Below are 17,955 nucleotides of genomic sequence, written 5' to 3'. Positions count from 1 at the left end.
TAAGAAGTTCAATTTTTGCTCTCAGGGATATTGAATCAGTGGTATTCAAAATCCTGCACTTTCTAAGGGCACAGCTACCATTTGTTAATGCTATTTTCAGAAAATAGTACTTATGAACCTGAAAGAATCTGGAGGTGTATCTCCTTTCCAAATAGAGTCTAATTTCTTCTTGAATATTTAATTTGGCTAAAATGCTCCTTCTTAATTTGTTTCTGCTCTATTCACCCTAGGTTGGCTACTTACTCACACAGGAAGTAACCTCAGCCCAGCAGCCTAAGTACTGCAAACAAAACAAATACATATCCTTTCTTTTGATATTCCTCCTGAAATTCTTAGATTCACCAAAAATCCATTCTAGACTCCATGAAACTTCCCATGAAGTATCAGACTTATCTACTCTTCTGAAATGCCTAGCATAATCCTGAATTATGTTTTTAAGATAAAGGCACTTTCTTTGATCTATTTCCCCCATTTCATGCAGATAATGTTGTTACATTTGAAACAGAGATAAAACTGCTGAGATGCAAAGTGACACAAATCAGCTTCTCTCACTTGCAAGGAAAGGCAAAATATTTTATTTTCCTGTAGTCTGAAGTCAATAATGTCATTTTGAGCAGCTAAACTGTAGAAATGGAAAGCTCTTCAAGTAGCATTTTAGTAGAATCTTTCCAGATTCTTTTGGAGAAACTGAAAAACTGGAGAGGGAATGGGGGTTGGGGGAAACAAAACAGACCCAAACCCACCAACAAACCCACACCCCACACACTCAAAGTACACAAAGCTTTTTAAGACCAGCCTGGAGCAGTTAAAGCAGAACACTGCACCACAACACTGAGATGTGGTGTCTGCCCAGGTACTGCTGTGTGTGAGTCTCCCCTGGATTTGAGGGGCACAGAAAAGTTCATTTCTTTTGCCTTCAACGAGCAAATAAAGAGAGAACAGCCAGCTCTGTGTTTTCTTCCAGAATTTAGATAGCACACAGGATGGTACAATGGGACAGCACTGAAGATGAGAATCGTTTATAGTTCCTTGTGCTACAAAACGCTCTTCTTTTCTTTTATATTGAATTTAAATAAGCTGTCTGAGATGGACACAAGCCTGCTTTGCTGCTTTCCACAGAACAGCAGAAACACCAGAGTGGATGAACGTACAAGAATCAGACTGAGGAACAATTAAAGAAACCTTCATAACTCTGCTGGAACAAGCCCAACCCCAAGATAAATAGAAGCAGGACAAGCCTGCAGTCAAGTTTCATCTCCATTTCACTGACACAAGTCTGACACTTACAAGAGTATTTCATAGTTTATTGAAAGAGCACTTGTTACAATACAAACCAGTTCTGCTTTTCACAAGGCAGATACCTGCTCTTAAGACAATCCAAAACAACAGACAGATCTGAAAATCCCATTTAGTTTAAAGGCAGCTCACTGCTTTCTTTACAGTACAAATAGTTACACAGCATAGATTTCTCATGTGGCAGCTCCTGAAGAGATTTAATGGGAAGTATCCAAGAAAAATTTCAACAAAAAACAAGTTTCAACATGTAAAGGACACAGTGAGGAAGATACTGAAACTATGCTGAATGTACTGATAAAAATAGCATCCTCTAATTTGACAGATGCCTAAATTCAGATTGCTTGAGGAAGGATGCTGGAGTCAATCTGAGTGAGGAGCATTAGTGATGTGCATTTAACCCCACCCCCCAGTCCAGTGTCCCAGGGAGTCCTAGAGAAGCCATCCCCAAGGCACAGGGGGATCCAAGACAGCTGTCAAGGCACAGCAGCACTTGGCAAAGGCAACTGAACTTAGTCAAAGAGCACTTCCACCATGGATGCCACATTTCCATTACCCTGAAAGCCTTTTCACACAGACATCAATGGAAGCAGCTGTCTCACTGTTCATTAACTCCATTAACACAGGATTTGGAGTGAGAGTTGTGTGCATTTCTGAATAGTGCAAGGAGATCCACAGTTCTCACACTGCTTCCCTTATCAGATGAAGCACTGCACTGCAATTCATATCAAATTCCTAAATATCCTCCTAAAAGCCAGGGAAAAAGCTGCTTCCTTGAAGCAGACTGGGCTCCATTCTGACACTGACTGTCCTTTTCTGCTTTGTCAAAGCATACAGCAGCACAGGCAGGGCTGTTCTTCCAGTGCTGCACTAGAACAGTGGGGTAAGACAGACCGATGGCAACCTACTGCTCACCAGCACCACCCAGGCATTTCCAGAGTTCTTTTCTGAGTTTGAAGTGAAATAGGTTGGCACAAACATTTTAGTGTTCAGCGTTAGGGATCAAGCAGCAGTTTGAGTCTCGTGTCAGTAGCTGCATGGGCTCAGAAGGACTCTGTGCTCAATCCCACAGAGGCAGCACAATCCCCCGGAGCACAGACAGGAGATGGGATTGCTCTGGTCTCTGCCACCCGCCCCGTGCAGGCTGCTGTGACTGCCCCACGTACTCCCAGGGAACTGAGAGCCTTCTCCCAAGCATGCATGTTCAACAGAGTCCAAGCCTTTCCGAGGATATGTAGGAACTCATTATGCTTGACATGCACAAAACCAAAGTGCAACGCACTACTAAAACAGGATTCTAAATGAAAAACAACAGCAAAACATTACTTGCAGCCCAAACCTCACTTTGCAATTTGGACTCAAGCTCAAAGCAAGTATTGCTCATCTACAAGCCTTCTGTTCTTTAAGAATCAAGGCATTTTTGGAAGCAATGCTTTGTTTCCTTTGTTCAAGTAGGCCAAAGCATGAGACAAATGCAAGTTACAAAGCCAGATCTGGGCACAGAACTAAACCTGCCATAAGGGAAAACTCCCAGTTTGTTCTTTTAGGAGTTGGAGGACTGACTTTGCATCTCCTTCAGCAGAGGCCACCATCCCATCAGTGATACATGTGCTGAGAATTAAGAGCTGACACTTGATTACTTGATATGTAAATAGCACGTGTGTTGCAACAGCACCTACAACATGCCCAGCTGAGGCAGGGGAGAAGTAGGATAGGACAAAAAATATGGAAAATAAGCTTAAGACACTTGCCACTCACCTACAGCTATGCTGAGCCACACACAAGTAACAATTACCAGTAGGGCTGATATTTTATAAAAAAATAAGCAACCTCAAGTAAATTCAGGATACTTGTGCAAAACAGCACAAATACACTGCAAAGCGGACCTACCTTACCAAATGTGGTAGAGCGTCCAACTGTGGTTTTAAAATTTTATTCAAGTTAAATTTAAAAGCAAAGTAAGTCCCCAAATACTTCTATTGGCTTACAGTTAAGGCCATGGATTTTCCAAAGTAAGAGCAACCTTGTCTTGCACTTTTGGAAACTCAGAAAATAACCCAGCATCATTCAGGTTGGGACTCTCCAATTGCAACAAAACCTCAAAGCCTATTCCTCAGTCACTAGTTTTTCAGTAATTTGCTTGGAACAATCTGAAGCAGGAATGGCAAGCCCTTGTGTTATGGCAAATCACCTGCAAGTGCAAACCCCTTCAGAGCAAAATAGACATGAAAGATTTTAACTCGCATTTTGAGTGTGAGGAGAAGGAAAACTAATCTTATTTTCTCCTCAAAGCAACCTTCTCCTTTATTGAGTCTTGAATTCTAGTTTAATCCAAGACCAGAGGCACTAACATGAGGTATCACATTAAGATGAAACAGTTCAATTCTCCCATCTCACAGGAGAATTCAGCCAAAAGTAGTGATTTATAAATCTTCCTAAGAATAACTATTTCAAGAACATCTCCCAGACTCATGCCTGAGAAAGCTGAAAACATAAAATAAAAGAATTAGCTTTTTGAGTGCACCAGAGTGTTGAAAAATCCTAGTTCCTTTCCACAGTCTCAGTATAATAATTAAAACCTATTATATTTAGAGATACAATGGGAATTAGAAAAAGCTTGTTTCCAAATAATTGCTTCAGCATTATATATATATTCTGACATAAAATTCCATTCAGGCTGGTTTAACTGTCACAGCAACTTCATACCAATATTTATGAACTTAAGCAGAAGGAGAAGAGACATCTAGTCAGGGAGCGTGACCCAATATCTCTTCTTAATTTCTTTATAAAAAAGCCAACAACTTTTGGTTTATAGATTATTATTACTATTAAAAATTGAGTTAAGAGTGGAAAATATTGTTCTGAAGAACCAGATTCATTTATAAACAGATGGTCAGTTTCCTTATTGCTAAGAAAAAGGTCACAAGAAACATTCAATGCTAGAAACTAAACTCCTCTTTTGATTGTCTACATAAAACACAGGAGGAAGGTAGCACTTGGTAAGTTCCAGACAATATTTTCAGCATTAGAAAAATACTTCAAGACACACACACACACAAAAAAAAAAAAAACTTGGTAAATGAGCTAGTGGGAAGTTCTCCCCTCCACCTCCCTCCCTCTGAGTCTTCTAGTCTATGAAAAAAGTTCTTAGAATTTTTCAGAATATTCTTCCAAGGGATGCTGTTAAAACTGCAAGGAAAGTCACATGCAAAGTGCCCGGGCCGCAGGGCCGGAGCCTGGCGCTTGTGCGGGGCCTCTCGGGCTGTGCCCGGCCCGAGCTGAGCTGAGCCGAGCCATGGGCCCGAGCCGAGCCATGGGCCCGAGCCGAGCCGAGCCGAGCCATGGGCCCGGCCTGCCCGGGCCCTGCTCATACCGCGGTTTCCCTGCCCGCTTTCAGGTTGGGGGCCGAGAACTGGCGCCTCATGCGCGGCGGCGTCACGAACGGGCCGTGCTGGCCAGGCCGGTCCGTGTGTTTCGGGGCGCTGCCCTCGGCCCCGGGGCCGCCGTAGGGCTGGCGGTGCTGGTGCAGGTGGCGCTTGTGCTGGAAGCCCTGCGGCTCCGCGCCGTGCAGCGGCTCCGCGCCGTGCAGCGCCTCGGAGGAGCCCGAGGCCTGGCGCCGCAGCCCCTTGTGCGAGCCGCTGTTGAGGGAGTTGCTCCTCCAGCGCGGCTGCGGCTGCTGCTGGCTGCCGGGCTGCGGCGGCGGGCCCAGCTGCTGCCGGTTCACCTGGATGTTATCCTGGCTCCTCTGCGGCCCGTAAAGATTCCACAGCTGCTGCGGATCTTTAGAAGCGGCTTTGCTTTCTTTCTCTTTGCCTTCGTCTTTGTTCTTATCGTCTTCTTTCGGAATTCTAACCTCAATAACTTCATCCTCGGTGATAATGATGTGGGTGCCTGGACTCCACGAGTTCCTGTGTTTGGGATTGCTTTTGAAAGGAAACCGGGGTTTGCGATTTTCAGGTGGAATAAACCGGTGAGGCATATTCTGTCGACGAAGCTGTTTAGCTATTTCCTGCTGCTGCAGATTTTTAAACCGAATCTGCTCTTGCCTCATCCAACGTAAACGCCCACGTCTGAAAGCTGGATCACCTGCCATTAACTGAGACACACGCTCCTCCTTAGCAAGATCGTCATTCTCGCTTCTCTTTGCCTCATCTGTGGGCTTCTTATCCCCATCCGCTGCACTGGCAGAGTTTGGAGATTTAGCATTAGCTACAGTTGACTGAGCTTTGTCTGGAGACCCTATCAGGGGTAAAACCTTCTCCATTTTTAGCATTTTATTTCTGAGAACTTTGATCTCTTCATCCTTCATGTTGTTTTGCTTCTTCACTTCTTGCAGAATATCTTCCAATTTGTCTATGTGCACCTTTAGGTCATCCACATCAGTTATTCCTTTACCATTGGCCATTACATCTTCAATCTTTTCATCTCCAACTCCCACTGTATCCCAGACATCCCGAGCAACAGCTCGCCACGATTCGCGCTCATTTGGGTCTTTTTTCCCATACATGGCACAAAGCTCTTTCATTTTAACAATGGCCAGAGCCTCAATCTCCTGCCTACTGTGCCTGAAGTCATTGAGTGCTACCTCATAGCATATCTCTTTCACAGCCTGAATCTTTAGGTCTGAGATGGTGACCCATTTGGAGTCTTTGCTAAGGCGTCGCCGCTGGGGTATCTGGTACATTTTAATAGGTTCTCGTTTCTTCCCACTGCTGGGGAGGCCACACTTTTTTACAATGGTTTGGAGCTTGCTGGGGGGCAGCTTCTCTCTCAGGGAAGTGATCAGTCTCCAACTCTCCTCACACGATCTCTTGTCCGAATCATCCCCACTATCAGAGTCTGCATCCTTTGGAAAAACAAAAATCAAGAAGTGGCCCCAAAATAACCAAAATTAAAATTGTAAGAAAATGGAAAAGCTAAACAAGAAGTAGCAGGCAAAGAAAACTAAATCAAAAATCAAAATAGAACAAGTGATAAGGAGGTCCCTGAAGACTGAGCGTTAGGGCATTAAAATGCATCTTCAAGAGTCATGGACTGTCAAAATTGGAGCTCTTCACTAAATAAAGATTAACATTATATTTAAGTCTTGTCATCTCATAATAGCTGATACTCTGAACTCTTCCCTCCCAAACCCTTCCAAAGTCTTTAAACAGACCAAGTTCCTGGTTTTAAATCTTAGGACCAAGTGTAAACTGCACTTCACACATGCTACAAAGACATGCAAATCCCCACCACACACATTTGCCTCGGTGACTGCTGTTGCTTCTTTCAGCAAATCCTCCCCAGGAAGGTGAGCACAACAGCCATAGAAGATGTCATGAGCAGCCAGAGTAAGTCGGGTTAACACTGGTTAGTAACGTTGCACGTGGTTGCAGGGATGCTCAAGTTTAGAATCCATTTCACTACAATAGCAGCCAGAGAAGTGTTAGACGATAAGAAAAATTGAAACAGAAGCAGCCGAAAGGTTCAATGTTAAAAGGACTGTAAGTGCCACTATGACAGACGAAGACAGTGGTTCATACTCCAAGACTTGCTACAAGCTAGAAGGATATCCAGAATCAGAGTTTCAGAGGTGGGTTGTGGTTTGTTTGTTTGACTTTTTTTTTTTTTTTCCATTTGGCACCTTGTTGCTTAGTTTAAAGAAAAAAAAAACCATTATCAGTCTTGTCTGTCCGAAGAATGAGTTTCAGCAGAATGCGGAGTAATGACTTTAATTGTTTTAATACAAATTTTCTATTTGATATCCTTGATTTGTCTTCTTTTCAAAACCTAGAGCCTGGAGCTTCCACACACTTGCTAACCATTATGCGCTTTGCTTCTTCATTACAAGTTTTCCACCTTTTGCTAAGTGATTTTTAATGAGCAGTGCCTCGGGTTTCCATATGCTAGGAATGTCTGTTCAGATAAACTGCCACCCCCAGTTAAGGATATCCATCATTGCTTACTGCAACCAGGAATTAAAATAGAGCACTTTTCTTTAAAGGCCGATTAAGACATCTCTTTAAGAAGCAAGAAATCCTGTATATTACTGTGATCCAAACACCTTCAACACAGCTCTCAGTGTCTAATGCAGCTCTAACTAACATCCCTGTTTTCCACATGGAGATTTGTACCAGATGAGAAACCAGGAACAGTAACAGCCACTTACTCTAAAACCAAAGGAAACCTAGGTCATTGAGCCAGCACCAGATTCACATTATTGAGCTTCTTGTGACTTAATGTAGTTTTAAGAACAATACTAGAGAACCAACTTCTAGTTTAGGTCAAAATGTAAGCAAAACACTGGTTTAGAAACTCTTTGTGAGTTTACAGCTGACAAAAGTTGTGGCCTAAGGAAACAGCATCTAGCAGACTGCACACTGCAGTGGAAACCAAGGGTTCCCTGGAGGAAGCCCCAGTGTAGTTGGGCCACTCAGGGATACAACCAGGAAGGCAAAACATGAACTACTCCAACATTAAGTCACAAGTTCCACAGGACTCTGATAGTTACAAAACTACCATAGAACTACTTATGGGTAAAGCATGTCTTCGTACCAAAAGATGATGAAGAGACACTGAGTCATGGCCCTGTGCACTCAGAGGTTACCCAGACCAATTAGTGCAGCTATGATCAAAATTCCAATATCAACTGGCCACTGCAGAGGCATTGTGACCATTTTAGCTCTATTACACACATTTTCACAATCAATTTGTAAAATGGAGAACAACTACTTCTATTCCCTAGTAATACTAGCAAGGCAAAGGTATTTTAGTCGGCAATTTTGAGGGACAAGAGCTATTGTTTATTTTTTTGTACAGCACATCTAACAAATAAACATCCAGTCTGGTTGGAATCTCAGCATAAATATAAAACAATCTGGTAAACAGGATTAACTAGCTTCTTACATCTGAGATTATACTCCAGTTTAGACCAAGAATATTTATATCCCAATATCAGTCTTACACAGCTGTAAGTTAGAGAACCTGATACTGCAGCTGGCTATGGCAGCCATGTAAACACGAATTTCAAGGTACACAAGCTGAAATGCACTCCCAGATTTCCCACTCATGATTCAGCTACAGCTGCATGGATGCACTAATCCTGTCCACCCCAGGCTCTGCACACAGCCACACAGAAATCATGAGCTGTGTCTGCAAGCTCTGCTGTCACCTGAAATATTCCTATGGAGCACTGTGATACGCAGGGCACTGCTCCCTGGCCAAGGATCACATCTGATATGATCCCTTACAACTAGGACAGGTGTCCTTCAGGAGCTGCTGAGGGATGTAGGGTAGCATTCCACCTGTGTCCACTACTCAAAACCAGCAAGAACAGAACAAACTTGGAGAAACCAGCATCTTTATTATATTAACCACTCCACTCTCTAAAGAATTTTCCCTTAATATGAAGTATTTGGGGAAATAAATTCCCTTCACAACACTTTATAAATGCAGCCTTATTGGAATGAACTTCCCAGACAGCCAAATTCACATCTTTAATTCATACAATAGCTTAGCTTGTGCCAGTCAGCTAAAATTTAGGGGAGGGAATTCCATTACTTGCATCTCATTTGACACATTGCCAAAAGTTACTCAATACTCAAACTATTTTTATTTTCACATCTTTACTGTACTATTTTTTTTTTGCTACCCAAATTTTAACTATAAAATTCCAGAGATAAAACATGACATTAGTCACATTTAAGCTTTTTTTCTGAACTAACAGTTGCCTTGGTCAAAGTCTACAGCCACCCCATCCAAGAAATTAGCCCCTCGTGATGAAATAATTAGAGATGCAGAAGTCTCTAAGTGTGTAATAGGAATTTAAAAAAAGAAATGTAGCTTCTTCCTATGGAAGCCACAGTACTTTGCTCCATTCTGGCTTGGGGAGAAGGGCAAGAACTTTACAGTGCAAAGCCCAGCATGCATTTAACCCACATTCTCCATCTCATACTACAGACATGAATCATGAGTTTGTAATTTTGATCAGAATTCTGACACAACTACATTTGTGTTCTGGCTAAAGACAACCAGCTAAAGCAGAATCAGGAGACTCAGGTTTCTTAGGGAAATCTAGACTTCATTCCTGGGTTTGGTCTTGTTTTCCAAATTCACAGGGTGCTTGAAGACTGCATGGATTTCTATTTGTACTGCACTTCAGAGGTATTTGTTGTGAGAAGACTGAAGTCTTCCTATATCAGACTTAATTTATCAGACTTCCTATTTGACAGATACGTGGAGAGCTGGAATTCCCAGTGCTCTGAATGAGTTAACACACTGCTCCCTACTCAGATCCCCACCACTGGCTTGTGTACCACCAAGACCCTCACAAGGAACTCCATGCAGGGGAGGGAGAAGGGTTAAAACATGCACAATGCAGCAACATTTTCAGACATCATTCAAAAACTAAACCTAGTGTATCAATGTTCTAGAAATCTCTTTGGCAGCACAAAATTAGTATGTTCTGGTGATCCAAGACAAAAATAAAGGCAAACATCCCAAGGAGTAGCTGTTTAGACTACTGAAAAGGAACTTCAAAAAACACAGAGCACAAAAATGCCCTTCTTTCAGGTTAACTTGCAAGAAATGCAATCTATCCCAACAAGAATTGATTAAAGCCTCTTTACTGTCAATCACAATCTCCGAATTAACCTGAAGGAGCTCACTCACACTGCTAATAATTCACTGTAGACACAAAGAATTTGAAAGCAAAGGGAGAACTGCATTGTGCAGACAACCCAAGCAGGTTTCCTAAACTTTCAGATAAGCAAGGACAGGAATTACTGTTTGCCAAAGGCATAGTTAATCAGGAGTAAGGACACATACCAGTCTTTGCTGCTCCAACAAGAGATCGGCTTCCTCCTTCTCTTTCTTATATAAGATCTCCATTTCTTGTAATCTGAAGATGAACAGAAGAACAGAAGTAGTCAGAGGTCATTAGTTTCCTGTTGGTGTTACTCTACATGCACAATCTCCTGAATAACAGTTACATGAGTAAAAGGCATTGTCCTTAAAAGGAACTGTTCTCTGGCTACTCAGGGTTTCTGAAGTGAAACCCTGCAAGCTGCTTTTCAGCCCTTACAAAAAAGCTCTGCAGCATTAGTGGCCTTTGCTTATCTGTGATTTTCAAAGGAGATGGAGCACTGAAACACTACAGTAAAATAAGAGGAAGCTTTCTGGACTTCCACAAGAGGTAGCACAGATGCTGTGACCCCAGTAACCTACTGCTGACTCTTCCTTCTTTCAGGTCAAAATTTTAAGTTATTTTATTACCTTTTCTCCATCTCTTGCTTCATGTCAATGCCCTGCTTCTCCAGAAGCTCCCTCTGAGCAAATGTCCAGTCAACTGGCTCTGAGGGAGTCTCAGCTGATGGTGTTTTCTCTCTTTCTGCTCGTGCTTGCTCTGGGTGGTTGAATCTGAAGACATGATTTTTACCCATGATGATACGATTTCCTAGAAATAGGAACAGAAAACTGCAGCTGACAGAAGAATGGTACCAAGTTCTATTTAAAAGATAAAGGTGACACTGCCCCTGAACAGCACCTAATTCCACATGTATGATGTCAATGTCACATACACAGAGTCTAAAAAAAATCTGTGGTAACATTTCTTACCTGAGCGCAACTGCACAGGCTGCACAACCCTCTTGCCATTCACGTAGGTTTCTGATCGTTCACAAGGCTCCAAAGTAACAATAACTACAAAGAAAACATTGATGGGTGAGACTTTAGAGAGTCCTGTAGAGGAACAGAAGTGTGCAAGCCCCAGAGGCCTCTCATTTGCTGCCCATGTTCATACTAACACCAAAGTCAATCACCCCTGGATGTCATGCTACTTAAAAATAAAGACCCAAGAGGAAATCAATAGTACTGACTTCTTAACCTACTGCAGCTAGAAACTACTTTTTTTTTCATGTTTATAGTTAACCAGGTCAGAATTTAACTGTTATACTGGCTGCAGCCTACAATCTGAAGCAATTATCACCTAAACAAATTTTATTTTCTTTCCCTGACACTCAACAAATCAAGTCAAAGCTGATCCTTTTCTTGAGGTCAGAAAACTTGCAGACCAGGGGACTCCCTGGGCAGCCATGGCAGTGAGAGCTGCAGGAGAAGCAGACCTTCACACCTTTACCTTCGCCGTTGTTGTTCCTCTCGCTGCGGAACACGCAGTGCTCCTCCTTGATGTGAGCCCCGCTCAGCACAATGTCCTGGCGCCGCTCTGCGTCAGCCTGGCCCACCCTGCAGCAACACAGAGGGGTCAACAGCAAACCAGACCCCTGCTGCAGCTCTGCCCACACACTGCCCACAAACATCAGGAAAATCTGAACTGTTAAGATTGCCCTTCAAATGTAAAGGTTTGGACCAGCGCTGAATTCTGCCCTGCAGAGAACCTGCTCTGCCAGGAACTGGAGGGTGACAGCTTTGCAAAAGAAAAGTTTTCTCTTCCCTTTAATGTCACTTGGAGAACTGTTAAATACCCCTGGGTTTAATGCAATTCCTTCCCTCTTGTGAAACCCTTCCCTTTTAGAAAGGGATGCAAGGTGGGGGGAGCCCAACAAGAACTTCCAGTGGTGTGTTTCAGGCAGACAGGGATCATCCCTCCCACTAATCGCCTTCTGCACTTGAACAAAGGAGCACAAATGGCCCAGGAGGCTCCTGCTGAATAATTTGATGCCACAAGAAGTTTCATCCAGCATCTAGACAGAGAGGCTGGCTGTACCCCTGGAGCACGAAGATGTATGTCCATTTCAAACCCAAGTGTTTGAGCAATTCTAGGTACAGACAACTTAATTTCCAATCCTAATGTTTATAACTTGCTCTACTTATTAATTTACACATTTCTGATGCCAATGAGCTAGGCTCAATACTTATAATGACTTCTTAAGCCCCAAGCTATTCTAGTCATCATTCTCTGCTGAATTCTCTACACTTTGATACTCCTTTCAGTGGCTTAATGCACCTTAGAGTAGCACCATATGCCAGCCCCTGTCAGTGCACTCTCTTCCATTTGTTCCCCAGGAATATACAAATTAAGCAACCAAACACAGCTTGGTGCTCAAAAAAACCCAAAAAATAAAGATGACCTCTCTCCTTCCAGCTGTTTTGAAAATAAATTTTGGAATAAAATCAATTTTTAATCTGAAGTCTGGCAATTCAATTTTATCTCATATCTGTGAATGCAGAACCCATCAAATGTGTACTGGCATGCATAACAACTTATTTAAACAATAAAGCTAACATTCAGCCATATTTCATTGCTATGGTTTTCAATCCTGCACCCATCAAAATCTCTCATGCACTTCCAGTAAGTTTTACTACAAACTTAAGAGGGGATGTGATGCTTTCTTTTACTGCCCAGGTGTAATAACAATTTCTTAAAGCTGAGTGACTGCACATGTAACTTTTTGTTAGTTGGTGTTTTTACTTTAAACACCAAGTCAAATTAAAAGAAATTGCATTTCTGCACTTTTTTCCACCTACAGCACTCTCATGTTTCATTTGTACCTGCAACTTGCACAGCTCAAGGCACCAGTATTATTTAAACTCATGGTGTCTCCAGCTTGGGGATTTAAGCAAGCAGAGAAGGCAACTCCAGAGTGTGTCAGCACCAACCCTCACCTTGTAATGCCATCTTTGATGTAGTACAGCAGACATTCAGACATTAGTGGATCTTCATTAAGGTTTACAAGATGAGGCGTCTTAAAGAACAAAAAGAAAAAGTTAATTAAGAACTGAGGTTCTGCTTTCAGGCTCCTTGCTGCAGCTGTGGAGGGTGTGCTTTAATCCAGCAGTTTTGCCACGTGTATCGAGATTATTCCAGAATGGATTTTTTCAAACACAACCTCCTAAAGTATTGCAAAGCATCACAAAGTACCAGTGAAATACAGCTCAGATTGCTTAGTTATCCAAAATATCAGTCCATGGAAGGAAGAAAGGCTTCAGCTGGAGAACAAGAAGTCCTTATAAAGTCTCTGTAAACTTTGATAAGAGAAGTCCAAGAGCAGAAAATGTTGGTTCAGTGAAACTGTGAAACTGATATGGAATCAACTTTGACTTTCCTTGGGCACAGGTCGGGTGCTTATTTGGCAAAGTCTGTTAAAATCAAAACAAAATCTAAAACTACCAGTATTCTCTGATACCAACAGCTAAGAAACTCTTCATCTAAACTTCTTCTAAATTTAAATCCACTACAGTTACTAAACCAACCTTCTTTGGTGAAAAAACCCCATTGGAATCAGCAAACAAGTCACAAGGCCTTGGTGTGAAAATCTAGCCAGTGAGATGCCAGTAAGCACAAGCACAAAAGAAAAGGCAAAAATGGTTAAACATAAGTAAAGCAGAAGGACGATAAAAGAGAAACAAAACTGTTAATAAGCCACTTGTCCCTTTGTTACCCTCAAACTGAACAAATTTAGGAAGAATGAATAAATTTGGCTCAGATTCCTTATTAACACTATTTCCATCAACTTATCTTAAATGCAAAAAAGTTTACTTATGAGAGCTTTTACCAGCATGACATTTACAGAAGCTCAAAAATTACTATATGGTCATGATGAATTTGTTTTTGAATGAAGGTCTCTGATTGTCAATTGCCCAATGGAAGATTTAATTATAAGGACAGAAAGGAGGAGGAAAAAATACAGCTTTTTCACCCCTAAAAATCCAGGGGTGACCCAAAGCTGCTGCTGAAGATGTTCCACGCTGCCATTGCTGTTCACTGCACAAATCAGCACTTGGAGCTCTTTAAAGCTCTTCAGTCAAGAGAAAAATGGACAGAAAGCAAATCCCAGACACAGTGATCTGCTGTAACACCACTACAACTTGCACCACTTGAATAGTTTGTAAGAAATAAAGCTCCCCAGCTTGAGAGATGATGCTGGCACACCCAGCTGTTCACTCTTTGTGTATGATGAGATACACACTGGTACCTCAGAAGTGTAGAGTCCTTACACAGAACACTTCACATTTTCTAGCTAAGCTCTCGTCTCCTACATTTTCACAGCAACCACAGTTACTAGAGAGACAGCTAAGGAACTGCAAGGATAGCAAGGAACAGAAGCAGACAGGACTGGGTTGGGAGTTTCACTTCTCCTAATAAATCCTAGATAGGTAAAAATAAATACTATCTATTACCCAAGCATCTACTTTATCCAGGTGGCATTTATACACAAACCTGATCAGCTGAAAATGCACCAAAAGAATCATCAAAAAGAGCTGATGGCCTCTCAGGAAAAATCTAAAAGGAGATGAGGATCCATAACATAAGAGCAAGAAATGTAGAGAATACTCAATGAATCTGCCTCTTTACAAACCTTGGGCACTCCTGGAGTAGCTACTAGAAGCAAACTGGAGTTCTACCAACTCCAAGCATTGCAGACTAACACTATTCTAAGTGAAGGATTAAACATTTTAAACAATTCTGGGGTTCTGCATTTCTGTGCAGTGCCTCTGAATAGGTCCCTGCTTAACCCTAGATCAAGTTTACTACACACTTGCACACTAAAATATTACCCATGCTGCTTGTTCAAAGTAGGTTTTTTCCTTGTACTTCTTTTATAATTCTGCTTTACCTGCAGAGACAGGTTCTTTGCTAACCTAATTATTTTACACTTACAGCACTGATTTATGCCCTTTTCCTCCACAGTTATGCTTCTTTCTAATTTCAGAAAATAGAACTAATGGCAAGTATTGAATGAAATATTCCCTTGCATCCCCTGTGTTCACTGGTTCATTAGATCACTTCCAAGGGGAAGAAGGATTAACAAAAAATTCAAGGAAAAGCACCTAAACAAGCCTTAAATCTTGTCAAAGAAGAACAGGTAGAGCACACAAAGGTCACACAGAGTTACTGCAGAAAATGGCAACCGAATTAAGACACAGCACCTTCTGATTTGCTACTGAATCAAGATAGAAAAGGAGCTGCTTCTCCTAGCAGCACAGCATCTTCTAAAGGAAAATCCAAAACAGTTCAACTCCTATCACCCTCCTGCCAGGTCAATTAGCTTTTTGGAAACATGCAAAAGTTAACAATTTTCTTTACCTTTTTGGGTGAGAAGACTCCAAGTGTTCCTCCATCTTCCCGAATGGCAACGCCCATTTCTGCCAACAATGCCTCCCTGATGGAGAAAAACAGGATATTGCCCCCATTTTAGGCTTCTGAGACAACTAAGGTCTAATGAAAGCCAGGTAATTACTGGATCAGACTTTGAACCAGCCTACCCAGGACTGTAACCACCTCAGAGCACACCAGGGCAAGCTGGCAAACTTTTAGTCCAAGAGTGGCCTAAGGAACAGCAATTTTAACTGTGACAAACCCAGGAAAGAGCAGGACTTCCTCCCAGCACTGCCCTGCTGTTCTACATCTAACACAAGGGTCAGCAGAACCATCCCTGACACCGTTCTCCACTGCTTTGGAACAGAGTAACCTTCTCCATTTTCCACTTTCCAGAGATCATCCATACTACAGCACTTTCCATTCCTGACCTTTCCATCCTAATGGCCTCTGTTTTCCTCAGTTTCTCTTCCCATGTTTCATTCAGCTCTGCAATGATCTTCTCAGACTCCTGTGTGAAAATACCAAAAGATGTTTTACAATTCTTTCCAAAGTTCTTCACATACACAAAGCAATTGAAGTCTGTGCTCTGTTTAGGCCTCAAATTAATTTCACATATAAAAAGCATTCTTAGCACCTTAGGACTCTTATTTATTTCCCTTAATTTTTAAAAGGGTAGGAAGTCCCGAAGGCAAGCTGAGGAGAAAAGATGACTTCATATCTAACCACAGTCACTTTATTTTGAACCACCTAAACTCATTTCCCTTTTTTTAAAAAAAATCTGATTTACAGACATGACTCAGTAACTGAATGCCAAGGAAGGGCAGAGACCACACTGTTACTGCCATGGCAACGGAGGGTTTCCAATAGGAAAGGGAAATGCAGAGTGTGCTCAGCCCTGTGGCACTGTCTGATGGGCAAACATGACAATGTTGCAGAGACTCAACACAGCCAACTCTCCCCACTCCTCCACCCATGGACATTGGGGGGGGATTTCATAAAAATCAAGAAATGCTTCACTGTGATGCACTTTGCTGTGGTTTAATTCTGTGCAGCACTGGGACAAGGCTGCCTTTGTCTGGCCCAAACATGCTATTCTGTGCTTCACATTTTAATCTGTGGGGGCTGGGCGAAGACAACAGTGGCAGGATTATTCTTCCTCCTTTTTTTCAACTTTGGGGTAATTTGGTTTTCTGACAGCTGAGTGCATTTGCAAGTCAGACTTGGCTCACACTAGTGCTGACCAGGCCTCTAAGTCTACACTTATGATCAAATTTTCCATAACTACAAGTGCATCAGATGACCCGTAAATAAGAATCAAGAATTTAATTTATAATTTAATTGTAGCTCCAGGCTACAATTAAACCTAAATAATCTTAGCAAGAAAGGTTGTGCATGAACCCAGTTTCTAGCCCACTGCAGTTAAGTGCCCTCTTTAAGGTGCCAGTGGGTTTCACACAATTTCTACAGACACAGGAGACATTTGTGAAATTAGTCCTGCCAGGTCCGTGACTCTTTAGCCTCCTTAATACCCACCTTCAAACGTTCAATGGCCTCCTCTCCTCCTGGCGTTGACATGATTCTTTCCTGTATACTGGACACAGATGTTAAGCCCACCTGACTACTGAGAGAGCAGGAGGATGGAGATGCAGTGAGGGACCCCATGGAGGCTGTGGAAAAATTGCCAGGACGTTGATTCTCGGAGGCTAGCAAGTATCTATGCTTATTGTTCTGAAAATCTTTCAGATCTGAGAGAGAGACACACAGACAGAGGGAAGGCAGGAAGATGGGAAAACAGGAAGGGGGAAGGAAGAGGAAAAAGGGAAGAAAGGAAGGAAGGAAATACCAGTGTAAGAGGAAAGCATTTAAGCAGCAACAAGGCAAGTTTTGTAATTTTTAGATGGCAGTTCTGAAACAAATCTTTTAACACTAGCAACAATAACATAATAACTCAACTCAGACCCTGAGGTTCACTAGGAAAGACTGCATCATAAAACTTTCTAAACAAAAAAGATTGAAAAAAATAAATTACACCTTGGCCAAAAGCAGCCATCCTACTCCTCACTGAACACTAATTAACCTGAGCACCCTGAAGCTCAGAGGAGGACCAAATTGAGATCCTTATGAGATTAGTGACATTTTGGGCTGACATCTGAGACACCAACCCCTAAGATCAGGAAAACATTCTCTTCCAGAGTCCTTTAATGTGAAATGATGATTAAGTAAATCTTTATCACAGCAGTGGTTCTGCTGCTGAAGCACCCAGACCACACGGACAATGAACTTCCTCTCCTTAAACCCTCACCAAAGAATGAATCACCTGTCAGTGCACGACAGGGACACGAGAACATAAGCTCACAACATCATAATGGTGCTTCTTGACCTTCCTCATCTGAAATCTAACATATATGATCAGCAAAATATCTGATAAGGGTCTTACACTTCAGAAGGTGCGTCAAAAGCTTTTTGGCTGTTAGTTTAAATAAGAAAGGTCTTTTAAAAAAGTCCACAATTTAACAAGGTGGCTTTTGTAGTCTGAAAACCTGCAGGCCTGAAAATGCTGCCCCAGAGAATAAGAAAAGCTGCCTGAATGATTTAAGAACAAATATACAAGGGAAATTAATATA

At 42.1% G+C, this 17,955-nt stretch overlaps 1 protein-coding gene across 10 annotated transcripts in view; it reads right to left on the bottom strand.

Annotated features, from left to right (window-relative positions):
* The window catches only part of KIF1B (kinesin family member 1B), a 77,604-nt gene that overhangs the window by 32,477 nt on the left and 27,172 nt on the right, over positions 1–17,955 (bottom strand). For 5 of the 10 annotated variants that reach the window (XM_063176933.1, XM_063176934.1, XM_063176938.1 and 2 more), the window contains 8 exons: positions 16,865–16,998; positions 15,760–15,839; positions 15,317–15,392; positions 12,895–12,974; positions 11,408–11,514; positions 10,888–10,971; positions 10,546–10,726; positions 10,099–10,171 (listed from right to left, as the gene is read on the bottom strand). In XM_063176933.1, the coding sequence (XP_063033003.1) occupies positions 10,099–10,171; positions 10,546–10,726; positions 10,888–10,971; positions 11,408–11,514; positions 12,895–12,974; positions 15,317–15,392; positions 15,760–15,839; positions 16,865–16,998 (815 nt within the window). Of the gene's footprint in view, positions 1–1,283; positions 6,140–10,098; positions 10,172–10,545; positions 10,727–10,887; positions 10,972–11,407; positions 11,515–12,894; positions 12,975–15,316; positions 15,393–15,759; positions 15,840–16,864; positions 17,077–17,955 lie in introns of those variants that run through there. The other 5 variants (XM_063176930.1, XM_063176932.1, XM_063176937.1 and 2 more) reach the window with 2 other exon arrangements.

The sequence above is a fragment of the Melospiza melodia genome, chromosome 26, assembly GCF_035770615.1.
Source record: "Melospiza melodia melodia isolate bMelMel2 chromosome 26, bMelMel2.pri, whole genome shotgun sequence".
Taxonomy (NCBI): domain Eukaryota; kingdom Metazoa; phylum Chordata; class Aves; order Passeriformes; family Passerellidae; genus Melospiza; species Melospiza melodia.
This window is presented reverse-complemented; position numbering and strand designations above follow the sequence as displayed.